Source organism: Camelus dromedarius, chromosome 8 (genome assembly GCF_036321535.1).
Source record: "Camelus dromedarius isolate mCamDro1 chromosome 8, mCamDro1.pat, whole genome shotgun sequence".
NCBI classification, from domain to species: domain Eukaryota; kingdom Metazoa; phylum Chordata; class Mammalia; order Artiodactyla; family Camelidae; genus Camelus; species Camelus dromedarius.
In genome coordinates this window covers 61081924-61104310 of record NC_087443.1, presented here as the reverse complement: position 1 = coordinate 61104310, position 22387 = coordinate 61081924, and the positions used below count along the sequence as shown (strand labels likewise).

At 36.5% G+C, this 22387-nt stretch overlaps 1 protein-coding gene across 3 annotated transcripts in view; it reads left to right on the top strand.

The window, feature by feature from the left end:
* Positions 1-22387, top strand: part of CFAP43 (cilia and flagella associated protein 43) — a 90122-nt gene that overhangs the window by 51751 nt on the left and 15984 nt on the right. For 2 of the 3 annotated variants that reach the window (XM_031461705.2, XM_010987114.3), the window contains 9 exons: positions 7846-7971; positions 11467-11571; positions 12634-12750; positions 13627-13851; positions 15375-15581; positions 16513-16602; positions 16896-16976; positions 17604-17729; positions 21025-21144. In XM_031461705.2, coding sequence (XP_031317565.1) covers positions 7846-7971; positions 11467-11571; positions 12634-12750; positions 13627-13851; positions 15375-15581; positions 16513-16602; positions 16896-16976; positions 17604-17729; positions 21025-21144 — 1197 coding nt within the window. The remainder of the gene's footprint in view (positions 1-7845; positions 7972-11466; positions 11572-12633; positions 12751-13626; positions 13852-15374; positions 15582-16512; positions 16603-16895; positions 16977-17603; positions 17730-21024; positions 21145-22387) is intronic. The other variant, XM_031461706.2, reaches the window with a different exon arrangement.

The window sequence follows — 22387 nt, the reverse complement described above, 5'->3', positions numbered from 1 at the left end:
GGACACTTTAACAGGATATAATTTTATCATATCACACGATATAGAAACAGTGGTTTTTTCCCTGTCTTCCCCAGTACTGTCTTGTTTAATACATATTTTTGTCAAAGTTATACATCTACATTTTTACAAATTAAATAAGACAGAGTTGCATAATTAAAAATAATGTTTTTAAAGCAGCACTTGCCCTGCTTTTCTTAACTATGATTCCTACAATCCCGAGGTAAATGTTTTCAGTTCTTTCAGCTTTTTTGTTTGGATATCTACCTCCACCTTTGTAATGGTCTTCTTAATACTGTTATTTCTTGATATTTCTATTTTGACACTAACTATGGGCTTCCAGGTATGGAAGATAGATATTTACGTTCTTTGATACCCTCCACCAATACTGTATATGCATAAATCCATACTATTATATAGATATTTTTCAAAGCTGAGCCACATGGTATATTATGATTACATTTCTATTTTTACAAAATAGATGGCATTTGTGGGCTCTCTTGCCTCTGGCTTCCATTTGGGTTTAGACAATAAGTGGCATCAGCAGAAATCGGGGGCAGGAGAAGATAAGGCCAGGATTCTTATTCCTCCAGCTTCCTCTCTGTGGTTGTGTGAGTTGGCAGTGACTGCCAGCCCTCTCCTACAGCTACTGATCTCCCCAGATTCCAGTAACCACTCCCCACACTTGCCTTTCAGACCCGGGAGTGGTGATAGCTTCCCATGGCTGCTAGCCCAAGATGCTTTATCATGCCGTGCTGATTTTGCCTACCATGCCAAATCTTTTTTAAAGGTTCCTCTCCCCACTTACCCAATTTGAGCGAGTCATATGTTATATACCAGGATGCTAGTTTGTTTGGGCTTTCTTTTCTCTTTGATGTGCTAGGCGTTGGAGTACTTTTAACAAGAAATCCTTCTCTCTCTCAGGTCTGAGAAATGTTATTAAATTATTTCCTTCCCTTACTTTTTATTTTTCTGATTACTAAAGCGGTTGAACATCTTTTCATAATTCTAAAGACTGAATTTCCTCTTCTGTAAATTCCCTGTTCACATCCTTTGCCCATTTTTCTGTTGGGTTGCTGGTCTTTTTCTTGTTGATTATAGAAGTTCTTTATTTTTGTTTTTAACCTATATTTACTTATAATAATTAGGGTTAGCTAAGCTGTGATAACAAATAAACTCCAAAAACATAATGGCATAGGAATGAGAGTTTTGTTTCTTTACTATACAGCAGTTGTGCGTGGGTGCTCTGTTCCATGCAGATATTCAGGTTCCCGGGCTGACGGAAACTACTGTCTCTTGCACATGGCTTCTGAGGTTGCCTTGCTTGATCTCATCCCACTGAGCTGGCAGAGGAAAAGAACATGGAAGCACGCATGGGGCAAATCTAGAGGTGGCCTTTATTATTAGGTTGAACCACATGAAACTGTTGTTTTATATGGTTCAGCCCAATATACTACAAATATTGTTTTGTCTCTTTTATAATGTGCCTTTTTAAATGAGAAAATTTAAAACTATTATCCAAGTGTATTGATCATTTTATTTAGCTTTTGCTTATCTGTATTTTAAAGGCTTTCCAAATCTAATGTATTTTTTTCTAATACTCCTTTATTTCACCAGTAATTTATTTTCATGAATGGTATGAGGTATAGATTTAACTTTATTTTTCCTGATGAATAGCCCATTTACCAATGTTTTTTATTGACTATACCATCCTTTCTCCACTGATTTACAGTGCCTCCTCTGTCAGTCCTCGGATTCTCATGAATATGAATTATTTCTAGACATTCTATATTCTGAAATTGAGTGTTGATCTTTTCCTTAGCCAATTCTAAACTACTTTGATTGCTATAGCTTTATAAAATGTTTTCATATCTTGAAAGTAATTCTTCCTTTGCTCTTCATTTTCAAAATAGCGTTGGCCTTTTTATGCTTACTTTTTCATTAGAATTTTAAAATCAGCTTGGCAAGCTCTTTAAAAATTGATTTGATTTTGATTGAGAATAACTATTTACAGTTTGATTTGGTGAAGAATTTATTTGCCATCTTTGAAATTTTATATATATTTATAATGTAAATGTTATATGTTATATATTATATATAAATAAATATATATCTTTATTCAGATTTTTAATAAGTTGTTTAGTGAAGTTTTATAGTCCAAAAGTGACTTTGTATAAATTTCTTCTTGGGTTTATTTTAGATATTTTATAGTTTGTTTTGCTTTTGTGAATGGAATATTTTTCTATTACATTTTCTAGTTGGTTACTACTGGATATGAATGTTACTGATTTTATATCTGATCACCTTGCTGAATTCTCTTTTTAGTTCTATTGCTTTGTCAGTTGATTCTCTTGGATTGTCTAAATAGACTACATATCTCTTGAAAGTCACACTTCTTACTTATCAATCTTTATATGTACTTTATTTCTTTTCCTTATCTTATGGCAAGAGCTTCTAACATAATAGTGGCCATGACAGTGGACATGCTTATCTACTAACTTTAATAGAAGTGCTTCTAACGTTTAAGTGTGATGCTTGCTATAGTTTTCATTAGATATCCTTTAAAAAGTTAAAGAAATATCTTTCTAGCCCTTGTTTCCCATGAAATTTTGTTGTAAATTTTATTGTGATATTTATCAAATGACTTGTATTCTTTGTATTACTTAGAGAGACATTGGTTATTTTAAGGGGTACAGCAGATTCAATTTGCTAATATTTTATTTAGGATTTTTGTGTATCTAGTCACAAGTAATGCTGGTCTAATTTTCTCATACTTTGTCTAATTATGGTATCAGAATTATACTACCATTATACTCTGGAACAGTTCGTGTAGAATGGGAATTCTCCTTTTCTTTAAGATTTGATAAACAAACCCCCCACCTACCTCCCTGCCACACACACACACACACAAATAAAACTGCCTCGGGCTGATGTCTGTTGCAGGAGTTGATTCTTTCCTATTGTTTCAAGTTCTTCTATGGTTATTAGTCTAATCAGGTCTTCTATTTCTTTTCAGGTATAGATTTAATAAATTATATTTTCTCAGAAAATTGTCCAACTAAATGTATTATATAAAATTATATAATATTCTAATTTTTAAGTCTCTTCTGATTTTTCAGTTATAGTTCTATCTTTATTCCTAATGTTGTATGTTTATGCCTTTTATCTTTTTTTGATCACATTTTCCAACAGAATTTCTATTTTATTAATATTTTCAAAGAATCAGGTATGATTTGATTTGACTCTGTTATTATAAAAGAACATTATACATAGTTTTATACCTATGCATTGGATAAATTTAGGATTTGATCAGCTTAGAATTCTGTTCATTCTTCCTTGCTTTGTTCAGGTTTATTTTTCCTCATTTTGTTACTCTTTTTAGTTGAAAATGTGATTTATTTCCTATTTTTTTCTATTCCTTTGAGTACCACTTTGATTATGTTGCACTGATTTTGATATGCAATTTTCTCATTATTGCTTAGTTGTAAGTATTTGTAATTCCATTTTGAACATATCTACCAAAAGGTTTTCTACAAGAGTGAATGTATTTTTCTGTTTTTAATTTCCAGATTGTTTTGTCTATTATTTATAGATTGTTTTGTTTACCTTTCTGTTGCTAACTATGAACTTTATTTCACTATGCTCAGTAAATAAAGCTTATTGAGATTATCTTTGTGGCCTTATATCTGGTCACTTTTTATAAATGTTCCATGTGTTTGGAAAGAATATTTTATTCTCTGGGTTTTTTTGGTTTTTTGGGGGGCAGGTAAAATGTTTTTAAATTCCTACAAAGCAATCTCTTAGTAAAGTTTACGTTTTTGCTCTTTAAACTGTTTTCTAGACTATGATTGGTGGTTTGCCAGTTTATTCTTGTATTCCTATCATGTTAGGTACAAAAATGTACATGACAGATCACCTCAATAGGTTATTCCTTTTATCTTTATGAAATATTTATCTTTGTCTCTTTAAATGTTCTTAACTCTACATTTTGGGTTTTTTTTTTAATTGAAGTACAGTCAGTTACAATGTGTCAGTGTCTGGTGTACAGCACAATGTCATTTGAGGGAGGTTTATAATGATTTTTTTGCTATATTTCTTTTTGTTAGCAATTGTTTATATGTCTTCTTCCGTTACAACACAATGTCATTTGAGGGAGGTTTATAATGACTTTTTTGCTATATTTCTTTTTGTTAGCACTTGTTTATATGTCTTCTTCCGTTGCTTAATTTCCAACTTTCTTCTGTCCTCTAGTCAGGATACAGCTAGATTGTTTTCTGTAAATCCTACCTAAGAGTTTTAATAGATGAGTTTAGCTACATTTATTATAATTATTGATATGTTTAAGCTTAATTTCAATCATTTTGTTTTAGGTTTTCTATTTAACCTATTTTCGAGTTTTTTCTTTTCCCCCTTCCCATCTATTTGGATTTCTTTTGCACTTTTTGTTATTATTATTATTTATTACTTGTTCACCATTTTGGGAGTCATAATTTTATTTCTTTTTAAAAATTCTAGCCCACATGCTTGACCTTTTTTTTTTTAACATCACCTGGTGCCTTCCTACTCAGTGGTACAGCACAGAGAAGCATTAACAATCATCTGGATCTTGACCCCATCCCAGATGTAATGAATCAGAATCTGCATTTTTGACAAGATCCCCAGGTGATTAATAGACACATTAAAGTTAGAGAAACTCTGGTTTAGTGTGACTCATACCTTATCTACCCTCCAAATAAGACAAGAGCCCCAGAGTGCTTATGTTGTTCTTACTTTTTACTTTTTCATTTCTCCTTCTGCTTCCCCCACCTTCTCTTATTGATACTCATTTAGGATTATAGTTCTAAATTGCTATTTTAAGAAACCCTTTGTGTAAATCTTATTTAGACTTAGTCTTCCTACCTGCCATTCCTGCCATTCCTTTGGCTTCAGTACATCCTTAATACTCCTTTCAGAGGGGTAGGTATTAGTGAAATTTCTGAGCCCCTGAATTTTTACAAATGACTTAATTCTCTTTGACCTCATACTTGAATGATGGTTTGACTATAGAATTAGAGATTCAAGGTTTTTCTTCCATTTAAAACTTTGATCCAAAGCTATTGATCCATTGTATTCTTGCATTCAGTGTTGCTGATGTGAATTCTTCTATTACTCTGATTCTTCTATTTTTGTGGTACTGTCTTCCTCTTTGGAAATGTTTTAGGATTTGGTTTTTAAGTTTCACTACATTTCTGTGTCTAGACCTGAGCTGGCTCAACACTTGTTATACTCTTTGAATCTTGAATATTCATGCTTTATTGTGTTTTAAAAAAATTCTCCCTTATTGTTTCTTCAAACATCATGGCCCCTGTTCTCTTTATTAGCTCTTTCTAAAAGTCATATTAGAAATAGGTACTTCTAGATATATCATACATGTGTATTAATTTTTCTTTTACATTTTTCATCTCCTTATCCTTTGTTATACCTAGGTAGAATACTTAATTGACTCTTACAGATCATTAATTATCTTCAGCTGTGTCCATTTTGCTATTTAGACCATCTATTGAATTTTTTGTTTCAAAGATTAAACTTTTAAGTTCCATGATCTCTTGATTATTTTTGTGATATAATATTTGGCATCTCTAGTTACTGTAAAATTCTGCTCATCTTAACTTTTTTTTTTTGATAACTAGTTTTCTATTTGTTGAATTTATTGCCTCTCTTCAATGGTCTTGTTCTCTAAATATTTAGTGATTGATTTTTATTTTTATTATTGTAATCTCATCTTTATAATTGAAATTCCCTATTATAATTCCACTACACATATACAAACAGCTCATACATCTTAATATCAAAAAAAAGGACAGAAGACCTAAATAGACATTTCTCCAAAGAAGACATCCAGATGGCCAACAGACACATGAAAACATGTTCAGTATCGCTAATTATTAGAGAAATGCAGATCAAAACTACAATGAGGCCATCATTAAAAAGTCTACACATAATAAATGCTGGAGAGGGTATGGAGGAAAAGGAACCTTCCTACATTGTTGGTGGGAATGTAAATTGGTGCAGCCACTATGGAAAACAGTATAGAGTTTCCTTAAAAAACTAAAAATAGACTTACCATATGATTCAGCAATCCCACTTCTGGGCAGGTATCTGGAGAGAACTATAATTCGAAAAGATACATGCACCCCAATGTTTAAAGCAGCACTATTTACAATAGCCAAGACATGGAAAAAACCTAAATGTCCATTGACAGATGACTGGATAAAGAAGATGTGATATATATAATGAAATATTACTTGGCCATAAAAAAGAATGAAATAATGCCATTTTCAGCAACATGGATGGACCTAGAGATTATCATATTAAGTGAAGTAAATCAGACAGAGAAAGAACAGTATCATATGATATCATTTATATGTGGAATCTAAAACAACAATGATACAAATTCTATTTACAAACCAAAACAGACTCACCGACATAGAAAACAAACTATAGTTACCAAAGGGGAAAAGGCAGGGGAGGGATAAATTAGGAGTTTGGGATTAACAGATACACATTAGTATATATAAAATAGATAAACAGCAAGGACCTACTGTATAGCACAGGGAACTATATTCAATTTCTTATAATAACATATAATGGAAAAGAGTCTGGAAAAAATCTATGTGTATGTATATGTATAACTAAATCTCTTTGCTGTATGCTGGAAACTAACACTGTGAATCAATTACACTTCAATAAAAAATAAAATTAAAAAAAAAAAGTAAGTGAGTAAAATTGCACTTGACTCCCCCCCCCCCCAGTATAAGTGGAATAACTTCTCCTGAAAAGGAATGAAACAAAAACATTAAAATAAAAATGTTTAATTCTACCCCCTCCCCCCAAAAATAATTCCATTACACCTGTTAAGCAGCTTGGGAGGAAGTTGTGTAGGAGATGTGATTTCAGCAGGTATTCCAATTTTTTGCTGAGTACAGTTTGGGGGACACCAGGGGCTATGACCCATTATTCAGATCCACCTGATTTTCATCTTTCAGATGTTACAGTTTACATGCTACTGAAGGATCCTTTTTTCCCCTTCTTAATGGCAGTATTGGATTTATCTATTTATTATACATTTCTTTCTTTTAGTTTTATGGATTGGGGCAGGAAAGGAAGATTGTAAAGCCCATTCTCAGTCCATTCTGAAACTGAAGTCCTCATCTTTTTTCTATCACAGTGTCTTCCTTATTTTTTTTAATTTGTAAGGGCTCTTTATATTGTGAAGTTATTAATACTTTTTCATATATATTGCAATGTATATCCTTTAACCCTGAAATTTTTGAAGCTATAAATTTTTAAAGATATTTTTGTTATAGAAATGTTCAAATATATATAAAAGTAGAGGGAATAATAACATATAAATCTAATAACCAGTTTTGTTTCCCTATACCTCATCCATTATCCTCTCCCTTGATTGTTTTAAAATAAATCCCAGATGTTAGATCATTTCATCTTTAATTATGTAAATCTCTAAAAGATAAGAACTCTGAGAACACATAATGGTAACACCATTAGCACATCTAAATATCAGTAATTCTTTAATATCATTCAATGAAGTAATGAATTTACTTTTTGTTGTTTACATATTTTTGTTGTTTTACATATTTTATGTCATTTTAAAACATAATCCATGAGCTTTTATGGATTAAACCTTAAAACTTAAATAAGCCTATAACCTAATTCTTTACTTGATAGTTACATTTAGATAAACAGAATATGTCTTTTTTTATTGATTACTATCTGAAGAGACTCAGAAAACCATCTCTTTAAAGTTTAATTCTTATACTTGTCACCATCCTTTCCTATTGGAAAATTCAGGTTCTGGACATGATGAAAGAAAACAAAGCAGTAGATAATATCGCAAAATTAGAGCCACAAGAATTTGGCCTGGATCTTGAGGAACTGGAAAGGCTCCATGATGAAAGTGAGGAAGAAGTGGCAAAGGTATGAGTCAAGCACTGTAAACATTTAATAAAGTAAAAAGAAAATAGGAAGCAGAATTTTCCCAGGATAATGCAAATAAAACGAAACTTTCCCAGCATGGTGCGAATAAAGCAAACTTAGTGCATATAAATGGAATGAGTCAGAGAATTTCTGAATTTGGGGGAATAGGGGAAAGAAGAGCATCTAGACCAGCCAGGCATCTGTGTTTGTCTCTCCCCCATGACATTCGTGCCAACCATCTTCTACCGTATACTTGAACATTTTTTAGAAATCTCCTCAGCCACCTCGTGCCAACTTCGAGCGTTTTTTGTTCGGTAAGCTCTTTCTTAATTAGAGTTGGAATCTTTATGCCTGTACTCACTGATTGTTGTACTCTTTGAGCACCATCTACTCCATAGCCACTCTGAAAATGGTTAGAGATTAGCAATTACCACATTACCTGTGTATCTTCTCTTATCTAAGCTAGCTGTCCCAGCTCCTGTGACTGTCGTATACTGTACTTAAAATAGCTTCATCGTCACCATGTAGTTTTCCTCTAATTTCATTTTATTTCTTTATGGCACCCACAAAAGAATTCCAATTATTATCTTTCCAGTTTAGAGAGAAGCATAAACTGAAACCTCCATTTTTCTAGATACCATAATTCTGTTAATTTATCCTTTACATCTTTTTGTGGCAGTCACATCACATTGCTTACTCGTATGGATTTTATTTTAGGTAAAAGCTCTAACTGTGTTTTACACAGGATGTTCTTAAGTAACCTCTTTCTCAGTCTGCACAGTACATTTGATTTTTTGAGCATGCAAGTATAGAAATATTTTTCCCTCTTAACAAGAGGATGAAATACAGCTGGATTCAAGGACATTTAAGTGGATTATAGTTGATTAAACAACTACACCAAAAAGAGGCTGATTATTTGACAGATGTTTCTAGTAAAGAGATTTCCAATCATGTGCCCCAAGACTCTGTCCTGTTAAACATGTTTATTAATGACTGAAGATATAAAAATGAGGGAGATCTATCAAATTGGCAAATGACATGAGGCTGCGAATGAGAGGAAGTATATTGGATAACAGAATCAAGACCAAAAATACATCAAGGGACTAACTCAAGAAGGTAAAACTTACCTGGATGATCATTCATCCATCCATTCATTCATTCTGCAACACTTAACTGAACACCTGTTACGTGCTAGGCACTATTTTAGGTGCTAGGAATACAATGACTAAGACAGACAGGTCCCACCCACATGGGGCTAATCTAGCGGAGAACACAGACCATAAACAAATCTCTATATATGGTATGATGGAAACAAACTGGATATTATGATAGATGTGAGGGCTCTACTTCTGTGATCAAAGAAGACAACTAAAGAGATGACATTTCAGTTGAGAACTAAGAGAAGAGAGGGAGCTGGCTATGCAAAGATCTGAGGAAAGAGTGTCAGGCAAAGGGAGCAGCAAGAGCAAGGGCCCTAGGACAGAAATGGCTCAAAGCATTCCAGGAACAGAAAGGCCAGGAAGGCTGTAGCACAGTGAACAGGAGAGAGCCTCATGGAATGAGATGGGGGAGGTAGGCAGAGGGGGGCACTGAAGATTTTGCGTATCGTGGTAAAGAATTTGGCTTTTTTTTATTAAACATACAATAGGAAATTATTAGAAATTATCCCTTTTTCTTATTATAACAGGTAGGCACCAATCTAGGGGCTTTTTGAATGTTACTTGATTGTTACAACAATCCAAAAAGGTAGGTTATTGTTTTCCCCACTTAAAGAAACTAAACTTTCGGCACTAGAGTCACTTAGCTAAGAATTGACAACTTGAGTCTGAGCCAGGAAGCTCTCCCTGTCTGCCCACCAGGCTTCTGGCTCATCCTCCTTGGCCCTGGCCTCACTCAGGCCTGGAATGCCCCTCCTATTCTGGCATCAGCTTCTCCCAGCCCGTTCATCTTGATTATTCCAAAATGAGTTTGGGGTAGGTACCTGCCCCATCCTTACCCTGTCATTGCTTTTCTCTCCATGCTCAAGTGCTAGATTGGACATGATAGTGGAATCAGACAGTCCAGAACAGAACAGTGTTAGCAGATGGCACCACAAACCCAGCTGGGAGCAGAATACTGTTCCCTGGGAAGAGTTAGGGATCCCAGTCCTAAATGGACCAGGTTACTAGCCAGCCTGTCCAGAATCTCAACAATAGGGACAAAACCAAACCCAGTAATGACCACCTGGACACAGTACTGGTATTTTTCTGGAGGGATTGATCAAATAGCCTCAGGAATGGCAAGGGGAGGTCTAGGGGAGGCTGGGAATCAAGCAGGTTCTGACAATTGATATGCCAAAATAGCTGTTTAGTTAAAAAAAATTGTATTAGCCATTAAGTCAATGGATAAAATAAAAAATAAATGTAAATCAACAAAGTATTTGTTCAGACAATGGATAAAGGAAACATAAATAAATGAATAAATGAATGAATGAATGAATGAATGAATGAATAAAAGATTTTCTAATCTGGGAGATATTATTTTTAGCTGATTTGCTAATAATTCTGCCAACAAAGTGAAATGCAAAAATACTTCTGAAGAGGACCCTAAAGACTGAAGATTGTTGAGTGTCTCTTTCAAACCAGCTCTTTGTGCAAACTTTATTAAAATAGGAATACTTAAGGGACAGACTGGGATTTCAAAATGTAGACTAGATAAACAAGATTATACTGTATAGCACAGGGATGTATATACAAGATCTTATGGTAGGTCACAGTGAAAAAAAATGTGACAATGAATATATATATGTTCATGTATAACTGAAAAATTGTGCTCTACACTGGAATTTGACACAACATTGTAAAATGACTAACTCAATAAAAAAAGTTAAAAAAAAGGAATACTTAATCAATTAAATATTAAGCAATAGAATCACTTAAGGAGATAAAACTGATTGAGGTAACACATATGCTTCTAAATGGGAGAAGGTACATCATCTGATCCCCAACAACAGTGGAACATTCATTTCCTGGTGGACATAAATAATAGAAGAATTAAGTGTAATAAAGACCCCAAGACAGAGGTCACAAACTGGCACCTCAAATATACACTGACAAGACTTAAGACAACATTTAGATATCTGGCAGTTTCATAAAATTAAAAATTTCAAACTTTTCTAATAAAACAGGAAGACTTGGCACAGTGGGTTTGCCTCACTGCCCTCCACCAACCAGCCAGGTCTGTGATGATGTGTGTGTTAGCTATCCAACCACTGCAGCCACACAACTGCCTACACACCTGCCTGGCTCCTGTGTAGAACCTGCCTGCCCTTCATGGAGTCTGTATTGGCACCATGGTTCTCAAGGAAGGAAACCCTAAACCTTCAGACTAAACTTTAGCTTCTCAAAGACAGAAAAGTCCTCCTCCAAGTGCATTTGGTTAATGAATTTACAATTGAGATTTTTTTTTAAGAGGCCATATTTTCATTTTTTTTTTCTTTCATTTGCACTCTTCAAGATAAGGAAGGATGTTGAGATGCAAAACCTAGCCAAGAGATATTTGGCTGAACTTATCAAAGAAGAATGCTGGAATTCGATGGCTGTGAAAGGCCGAGCTCTTAAGGTAACAGATAAAACTCCAGGTATGACACCTTAGCCAATTAGAATTTTCATGGAAAGTCTCATGGCAGAAAATTTTAAAAAGAAAAAGTTTAAGAAAATCTATACATAGGAAAGCATTTGAAGCATGCTTTGTGCCTTCCTGTACTGAATTCCACCTCGGTATGTCACTTTCTCTTGTCTCATTCTTCCCTCCCTTCTCAGTCCCCATGTGCTTCTAAGCCAGCATCTCTTATGATTTGTCTCAGCACCTCTTTTCCTCTTTCCTCTATGATGCCACCCATATCCGGGTCTCAATATCTGTTTATTCCAAAAGGCCACCTCACTCACATTCCACAAAGACTGAAAACAAGACATAATATTGTTCACATTTCAACCCGGTGCCTGCCTCCACATTTTTTAAAAGGCTGTTTTTCATGCCTTTTTATTGAGATTCCTCCCAACACAATTTCCCTCTTTGTGTAGGGTGACCAAAAGTCACATTTTATGCCTGTGGTCCTAGAATAACTATTAACAGCATTTTTCACTTTCAAGTATGCTCCCCTGTTTAGATAATGAAGTATTGGTCACCCTATATTTATGTGATTAAGTATTGCTCTAAAACAGGGTTTCTCAAGAGCAGCACATTTGGGGCTGGATAATTCTTAGTTGTGGGGGCTGTCCTATGGATTGGAGGATGTTTTTCAACATCCCTGGCCTCTAGGCCCCAGTAGTATCTACCATGCTGGTTAGTGACAATCAAAAATATTTCTAGACATTGTCAAATGTCCCTGGGTGGCTGGAGAGGACAGGGACAGGGGCAAGCAAAAATCACATCTAGTTGAGATGCGCTGCTCTAGAAATAAATCTTCTGCAAAAGCACGGTATTTTTATACAAATTTTACACCAATACTGATGGAATACATTGTTTTAATTTAAAGAAAACTTCCATCTGCCATTTCACTCATGCATGATGATAACCTATAAATTAATTTTAATCAGGGAAAACATCCTCCACTATGCTCCGGCTCCAAACAATTAACTAAAAATGAATTTATTTCATCTTGCTTTTCTTTTTTTCTCCAAGTGCTTTCACATCCCCTATGTGGTCGAGAACTTCCCAATGAAAGAACGCACAGATGAAGAGTTGAAAGAATTGAAGAAAGTTGTGCAGCAAAAGAATATTGAAGCAGAGTGTCTTAGAGTACAATCTTGAATCTATATATGTTTATCTAAGTGATGTGTTTTGTTTCCAGGTTTCCTAATACATGTTTGAGTTGAAATACTGCTTAAGTTTAGATATTATTTGTATTTATGTTTTTAGTCCATGTTTATGTGTAGAATATATTCTAATGAATATGGGAGACTATATCCTAACACACTGGCTAGCTGTCAAATACGATGCTATACTTTAAAAAATTAGATTTAGGACTTTGTTCTTGTCGTGGTCAGACATTCTTCATCCACACATACGCCTTTTTATCATGTTATTATCACTAGCAATTGTATTTTGAGATAACTGGCCAAGGATAAAGTAGAATCTGTCTTGATGCGATTTATGGTTTTCCTAAAGCAATCCCAGCTTCCCCCTCTCTGCCCCCAGCAATCTCTGTCAAACCGTAACCAAAACACTGCCCGACGGGTGTAGTTTCATTTTGGCTAGAACTCTGCATCCATTCTTTTTCTGAAACATAAAATGAAAGCATGCTTGATTCTTCTTACCTATACCCACCAGTCCTATGTGAATAAGTGCCTTTGTACAATATGAAGAGAAGGTATATTTTTTAATGCTTAAGTACCAAGAAATACTCAAAATATTTACAAGCAGCTGTCATTCTGACAGAAAAAGATGAATATTACATACTATCCAGAACAATTTTTACTCTTTTGATTTAGTCACAGTTTATCAGTTTCTGAAGCTTTCTCTTCAACAGGTTCAGGAACTATCTATCACTTTAAATTCAGCTGTTGGCAACACAATTAACATCTTAAAATAATTGTTGAAATAAGTAAGTTGCCCCAAAACTGTCCTTTAGAGAATTCTTATTATTGTATAACTTTCATCTTTTTCTATATTTAGCTGCAGAAGGAAATTGTAGAGGCTCAGTCTGGAATTACCTTGGTTAAAAAGCATAATGAGGAGGAGGATGAAGAAGAGGAAGATAAGACAGTAAAAGACAGCAACTTGCCCAATTACCTGCTTGGCAGTCTGAGTACTGATTTTAGGGTACATACTTCTTTGCTGTCCAGCCAGTTGGAGCTTCATTCCAGAGAGGAGAAAATCAACCAAATTATATTACTGAAAGTGAGTGAATTTTTTCTTTATCCTTGAAAATGTCTAAAATTTTCCATGAAGTGTCTTGCAAAGGCTTAAACTGAAATCTAATGCCAATCAAATGATGTCTTTGAAGTACACAGAGATATATCCAGATGGCTAGCATCCATGTTCTTTAAACAGAGTTTGTAGACAAGAGTTGCTTTCATCCATTTGGAGTTAGTTCTGTGATACCAGGTTTTCTAAAAAGCACCCTCCACTGGCTAACACCACAAACCATTTTCCTACTTAGATCTTCAGGAAACTCAAAGATAAAAAGTTATCCTTGAATGACACCTGCTAGATAACCCAGACGTCAGTAAGGACCTCCTTGTCAGATAACGATGATTGCTTATCTATCCCCTGAACCTGGGGAAATGTAATTTCCTCTCTAAGATTTCTGTACAGGGGCCCAGGGTTAAAATATGGGGTCCTTCAGGCTTTCAACCAAACAAGTCAGTTTCAGAACACATCTGTACATGCCTACTGAAGGTTTTTGAAAGTTCAGTAACTGAGATTACGCCAGTGCTGATGGTTTGAAATTTAATGTTTGGCCATTCCTATCCCTGAAAATCCTTCAGTCATGTCTGCAATTTGAGTTCTAGCCTCCTGCCAAATCACACTGCTCTCTCTTGCTATCTTTTTCTCTTCTTCATGTCTTCCAATCCCTGAAATTCCTGTACATTTGTATTGAGAACTGTTATCTCTTTTGTTGCTCAGCTTTTGATGACCCATGCCCTCAGTGTCTCACCTTCCTGCTGCTTTATTAAGGCATTTTCCAACAAGATAATTTCAGCCTAAGAGGAATTCTCCTGCCGGCTGTTAAGATCATTTCTCCACCCTGCTTTAATGGTTTTATGTTCAGTAGGCTAGATATATAGACTGAATGCTGATGGTAATATAAAGGCTACTTTTAGCTGACTCACCATTCTGCTCCTCAGCAGAGCTCGGGGCGATCCAGTTGGACCCACAGCCAACTTAGTAACTGGCTGATCCAGCTGGCCAGCCTGGGTTCTCTTTCTACTTGAAAATGACCTGTCCATAAGAGGAAGAATATTGTACATGGTTGTGATTCTTTGGAAGATTCTTCAACCTCACTAGGCCGTCTTTTCCTCACCTCATCCCCCCAAACAAGGATCTAAAGAAAAGACATTTCCTAACTTAAATACTGAATGTTGCTTTTTAACTATTTTATGATGGACATTTTTAAAGAACATACACAAAAGTAGAGAGAATTGGCCAAAGAGCTTCCAAGTATCCATTTCCCACTTGAGCATTTATCAACACACCTGCACACTGAGTTACAACTTACATTTCTGGAAGTAATTTGTGATAGAACAGTTATGCTGTTGCCTTAATCCGAACTAAGAAAGGACTTAATACAAACAGTATTTTTAGAAAGATTAATTTGCCTACAATTTGTAAAATGAGTTTGGAGGGAAAGTAAAACTGTGGGACCATGCCAGTAAAGATAAGATATGTGATGCATTTATAATAATGTATTGATATTTCAGGATATTATTTATAAGGTAAAAACTGCTTTCAATAATGAGTTTGATGCTGCATATAAACAAAAAGAGATTGAAATTGCCCGTATAAAGGAAAGAAATGTAAGAATTCACGAAATTATTTTAGATCTGGACTTGCAAGAATCAGTCTGGCAACCAGAATTTGAGGACTGTGAGAAGCCAGAGAGAACCCTTGTTGTGGAAAATGCTGAGGTATGATCATCCATACATCATCCCTTCCCTAATTTCCCATGACATTTTTCCAGGCTCTTATGTAGTCATCATCTTGTTTCCTCTACTAGAAGCAACTGTATGAGGTAGCATTCTCGGCTACAAGTAGTAGAACTGTTAACATAACCTGAGAAAATAATGATAATTTCTTTTATGAATCCCATGGAGTCCGGGGACTATGTGGACACTAAGCCTAGAAAGAATCAGGAACCACATGCTGGAGCCTTGTAGGGCTTGTTGGGAGTCTGGAAGTGCTTTTTCTTCATCTCTTGACTCTCTTCTCTCTGCATTTCACCTGCCTCTAGCAGTTTCTATGTTATATCTCCTACATTCAAGAGAGCAATTGGTCCAAGCCATATTCTCTTGACCCTAGTTCTGGATTTTCCTGGGAAGGGGCTCCTTGGCCCGCTTGGGTCCAGCACCTGTACCCAGGGAGATCGGGTCACATCATGGGAGCAGGGCTGATTGAGCTCCAGTAATTAGGTCATTAGAGCAGTGTGAGTCTCAGAGAATGGGGCTCACTGGACAGCCTTCTTAAAAGGCGTTTGGCACAGAGGCAGTTACAGTAAATGCTTAAACAATTCAAATATAACCATATTTCATTTATAAAAAGTAAGAAATGCTAGAGAATACTCAAAGAAAATAACCTTGCTCATATGAAGCCATCTTGATTCCTTTGGGGCAAAAGAAGTAATAGCAAACACTTGCTGTTGAAAGTGTTGAAAGTAACCATCTATTTTTCCAACTCTCTCATTTTAGAACTCATCTTCATTCCAAGATAGGAAATTGGTTGCAAAATCCGGATAGTCCCTCCATGCCCTTAGTCCCTTCTAGCGTCCTGCCAGTGTGTGAAAGGAAAGTTTGGTTTGAGTTTTGTAAGAATAATAGCAGGAAACTATGTTTTCTCTTTCAGATTAGAACTCTGAAACATGTTACTGCATGGCAAAAAGCCAAAACAGAATTGCTTGTGACCCATGAAATGGAGCAATGGCTTGTGTCACAGGTATGCAGTTTTGCCCAAACTACCTAAGACCCTTTTCCCTTTAGGGATACTTGTTCCTAACTTGGTTGAATAATCTTGTACTAATACTGCACTACAGAAATACATCAAAGCATTTGTAATGGTCAGAGGTCACTGGAATCTCAACAGCCTCCTCTTCTCCCCTCCATGCCACTGCCTACCCTCCCTAATCCTAAATGCAGTCATTCTAACATTGGGTGGGGGCTGCCCCTAGTGCCACTGTCATGTCAGATCTCTAGCTCAGTGACCTTTTCTGACCCTGGCTCTTTCCCAAGGGCTCCAACTTAAGACGCCAAGCCCTCATGGACATGATGGGAGGAGTTCTGGAAGTTAAGAAGGAAGACATTTTGAGAATGGTAAGATTTCTGGCCATCCTTATAGAAGGTGGAATTGGGTGGGGAGAGCTACTTAAATATGACCATTTTTTTCGCATGTGAACCTGAATTTTAGAAATTCTACAGCAACAAATATACAACCTCCCAGTACCTAATAAACATACCACATCAAGCAAATAAGAAGTTTGAAACCTCAGGCTTGCCTTCCAGTCTGACAAAAAGAAAACAAATGAACAAAAACAAGCAACCACAGTGGCTTTGGTCTCTACAGAAAGCAAGGATAGAACTGCACCTGTAATTCTGCAGCTACACCAAGAAACATTCCCTTTAATACCTGACATAGGCATCCCTGAAGCTCAGGCATGGTTCTAGCTATGAAGATATCAACTTACACTTCTGACCTGTCACCTAACAGTCAGGGCACATCCCAAAATGCTCACCTTGCTCAACTCACAGAAAAAAGTTGTAACTTTTTTTTTTTTTTTTTTGATATCCTTTGGTCTAAGTGTTAGGTCATGTGAAGAACTGTCCTTTTTAAAGCCCTTTAAAGGACTCTTTTTTTTTGAACTATGACAATAACTCTTGAGTTTTACTGTACTTCTGCATTTATGTTTGACCTAGACTACATGCTTTCCTTTATATCTTCAGGTGATTCCTCAACCTGCTTTCATGGCAAAACCTGAGACTTTGTGGTCTGAAGAAGAAAGGAAAAAGTTCAAAGAATATGAGAAAAAAGTCAAGGAGTTAAATGAAGAAAGAGATAAGTACAGAAAGGTCAGAAGAGCAAAGAATATAACATACCTTATCAAGGGTTTTGTTTCAGTATCTTTTCAAATGAAGTGTTCTTTATTTTCTCAGTGTGTCAGGATAGTGTTTCAGCTTAAGTTTTCAAGGAAATTTGAGGAAATGAGTAGAGATAAATTTAAAGACTTACAACATTTAAAACAGAAAGAACATATAGCAATTTTTAAAGTTCTTATTGATTTCAACATTTCACATCATTAAAATTCATTTGGTCCCTCATTCATTTTTCAAATGTTTAATGAACTCCTAGATGGTATGTTCAAGGCATTGCAAGGTACTGCTCTATATAATCTAGTCAGTTTGAGCAGTATAGTCTTGCTTGGTTTGCTCTCAATTTGAAGGAAAAGACTTGAGAGAAGAATGACACAATCAATACAGTTCTAATTTGAAATTTTTGCAGTGCAGTTCTACTTTTCTTTCCATTGCAAAGAAGTATTCTCACATTAAAATTGCTTACAATTATAATAGAAATGTAAAACGTGATGGTATACAACCAAGTAAATAATATTTATTCTTTTGTGAAGAAAGTAAAATCGTACTATCATTCGAGGCAGGACAGTTTGTCAGCTTTGTAGTGGCTTTATCTCTTCGAACCTATTGTTAACCTGGCCCTGTTTAATTCGCTGCAGCCATCTAACAGTGCCCCTGCATTTTATCCTAAGATAGTACTTACCTAAACACCAAAATGAGTAGTCCTGAATGCAGTAAAGATTTCAAGGAGTTATGGAGTATAGATGCCTAACGTGGCGGCATTTACCCATGGTCTTGCATTGTAAAATAGCCTGCTGCCGACACCTTCACCTCCTTGCTCCTTGGCCAGGCTCACCTGGTAAAACCCCAGCCTTGACCCTCAGCCTTAAACCAGGACTCTGTCTTCTCTGCGCCTGCACCACACAGTGGGTAAAGAAAAAATACTGACTGGTTTCACTCTGATGACCTTTATCTCTATTGGGTCTTTAGAGCTGCTCAATGATGCTATTCCCCCTAGCTTTCAGTTTCCCCTACCTTAATCCACAGCCCCTGGGGGATCTTTTTAAAAATGCAAATTCAGCTTCTGTCATTCTGAGGAAATGGGAGAACTCTGAGATTGTGCATTTCTAACAAGTAACCACACCGTGCAGCTGCTGCTGGTCAGTGGACTGCACCTTAAGCAGCAAATCCTAGAGGACCACTTCGTGTGTTTTCTTCTAACAGCTGACCCTCAGCTCACTGTCACCTTATTTTCTATTTCACTGGGAGAAGAGAAGCAGCTGGAAGAGATTTTCCTCACTCTTCTACCACTGCATCTGCTGCTCACCCACACTGCACCCATAGATCCTCCCTGCCTTTCTGTTTGTGGTGGGTGAAATCACATCCGCCCAAGCCTAGACAGATGGAAAAGCATGGAGAAGGGCCTGCCATGTGAAGAGTGTGGGGCATTTTTTTGATATTATAAAAAATTCCTTTCAGACCAGAGAGCTTCAAAAGCCTGAAATCTCAGTGTTTTAAAGATGGGTGGGTTGGGGACCCTTGGACAATCTGGCCTCAGCAGGCTGAGTCTTTGACCATTTGCCGTATGATGGTGCTCCCATAACCCAGGAACAACTGAGCTTGATAAACAACTACTAGGAGGCCACAATCCATGGGATTTTTCCATTCCTGTGAGATAGTGTCATTATTAGAAGCAAATTGGCCCAGAGGTGTGTACTTGTTTGTTTTATTTTTAATACTTCCTCATTGCTTAATTAGCCTAATTTAGATGCTGTTTCTCCTTGCATCATGTTTCTATACTTTTCGCTCAACTTCTCTTTCCATAATCTTCCCAGGATTAGTCTCTTCCTTTATTAACCAGCATAGAGAGAACTTGGTTTTTAAATAAATTTAAAATAACAGCATTATACTATCATAGTAATAATTGATTCAGGTAAGAATTATCAGTGGATGCTAAAACTGGCAGATAAAAGTTTGATGAGGAACAAGATTTTTACATAGTATCAACATATTTTCCCACAAATTAATTACAAATGAAAAAAATGTAACTGTACAATAAAGAAACTGGCAGACACTACTTAAGCCAGTGATCATAGAGCACATCAGCCAGGGTGAAATAAAGCAACATCATGTCCTGGTGTGGTGCATTGAGAAGGATGCAGTATGATTTATGCAGTGTTCCTGCTAGAGATGTATACGCCGGTCTAGCATGAGAAAACACCAAACAGACCTAAACTGAGCAGCAGTTCACAAAATAACTGACCTGTCTTCCAGTGTCTGCAGCTTATTCTCAAATGGTTGAGACCAAAGATGGGGTGAGGGAGAAGGAGGGACGGAGAATGAGCAAGCAATAAAGCAAATGGGGAAGAATATTAAGAATTGATTAATTTGGTGAAAAGTTTATGGGAATTCTTTGTCCTGTTCCTGGAACTTTTTGGTAAATTTTGAAGCTTATGAAAACTTTTGAGTTACCAAAAAATTTTAAGGTAAAAATAGTTTGTAACACTGTGTCTAGGATTTATCTGCAGATGTTGTTCTCCTTAAAAATGTAAATTTATAGCTTTCCACTTACCTACTGTGTGCTTAGCTCTAAGTCTTGGTAGAATTTTGAAAAAGGAGATAGGACTTTTTTCCCCCTGATGTAGAACTATTTGGAGGGACAAAACATAAGGAAAACAGGAGAGAGAGAGGGAGAGGGAGAGGGAGAGGGAGAGGGAGGGAGAGGGAGACAGAGTTCACCCTAGAACAACTTGAGGGTTCAGGGCACTGACCTCCTCAAAGTCTGTATAACTTTACCATCAGCCCCCCACATCCATGGATTCAACCATCCGTGGGTGGTATAGTACTGTAGTACGAATTTGTTGGAAAAAAATCTACATATAAATGGACATGCACAGTTCAAACCCATGTTATTCAAGAATTAACTGTACTTATGACTTAAAAACAAAAATCAAGATTTCCCTAGGCCAGATTGTGTGCCTGTAAATTTCCATCCTATATAGAGGGTCAGAATTTTCTGGAAGGATTTGCTGCAGTTTGTTTTACTAGGCCTATGTCTGCTTGCACCATTGGCCCTGATCAGTGATTTTAATTTTTTTCCAGTGTAACCTTTTTCAAGCAAAAATCTCAGATTTACAATATAACAGACCCAAGAGTAACATCTCTGGTTGAAGAGGGCACCCCGAACATCTCACAAGACCTGCCCTCTACCTGTTCCTTTTGGCAAAATGTGAACACCACTTCTAGGAACATTTGATATTCTGAAACATTAACTTTGCTGTTGATTTCCTTTCAGTCGTTAGAAGCAGAAATGAAGAAACTTCAAAATGCTATTCAAGAAAGCACACAGAGTTTTGATGAACATTTGAAAAGACTCTTTGAAAAGAGAGTGAAGGCAGAGATGGTTGTCAACCAGGTAAATAAAAGCTTTACGTAATATGACTTATGCTTTTAAGGGACCTTCAGGGCTTCTCATTGTTCTCAGGATAAAAACCAACACCCTGTCTTGCGCCAAGGTCCTTCACTCGCTGGCCCTGACTCCTGCTCCACCCACATCTGGGCCCCCCTCCCCCACACTAGCCATACTTACTTCTCTGGCACCTGGTTCACACCAGTGTCCTTCCTCCTCCCAACTCTGCCAGTAACACTCTCTGCTGACTTCTTTGCTTCCTAGGCTATATCCACTCATCTGTCAGGCCCCAGACTGGGTTAGATCTTCTTGTTACATACTCTGTTCTTTTACTTCTATCACCTATTACAACTGAATTTTAATTTATGTGAAATTACTTTTTAATACTCCCAATACTGTAAGCTCCATGAGGGTAGGAACTGAGCCTATCTTGTTCATCCTTGTGTTTCCAGCAACCAGCAAAGAGCTGGGCTCATACTATATGTTAAATGAGTGATTAATCCACAGGCCCCAAAAGATCAGATGAAAAATCTGGCCTAATTTGATTCAGCAGTAAGAATATAAATGAAGTGTGCAATAACTTAGAAGCAAGTAGACCAAGAGTGAAGCCTGTAAATTCTGAGGGAAAATTATTCCTAACATTAGATTCTGTACCTGGTCAAATGATCAATTGAGTGTAAGAGGTGAATAATGATATTTTGAGAAACAGAAGGTCTCAAAAGTTTATAAGCACCCATTCTCTGGAAGCTGTTGAAAGATGTGTCTCACCAAAGCAAGGATGGGGAGGTCAACCAAAAAAGATGAGAGAAGTTAAAGAACCTCCAGGAGGATGTTTATATCGTCAGGGTCCCAACAGGAATGGTATCCTAAAAGGGTTAAATGTAAGAGAGGTTAATGCAGGGACTCTTTACTAAGATATTGGCAGAGTTAAGGGAAATAGCAAAGAACAGTGAAACACACAGGAACTAGAAACCAAAGAGGCAAGGATGGACACTACTACCAGGACCCAGCAAGACCTGTAGACATGGGAGAGGGGCTGTTCCTCAGGAGTCATGGCCACAAATAGGTGAACATAATCACCAGCCCAGCAGGGAGGAAATGTGTATATGGTAGTTGGGTAGGGAGAGACTGGGAATGAAAGCTCCAGCATTAGTCATATGAGCACATTAGTTACCAAAAAGTGGGAACAGTCCAAAAGTCCAATGACTATGAATGGATAAATAAAACATGGTTTATCCATATAATGAAA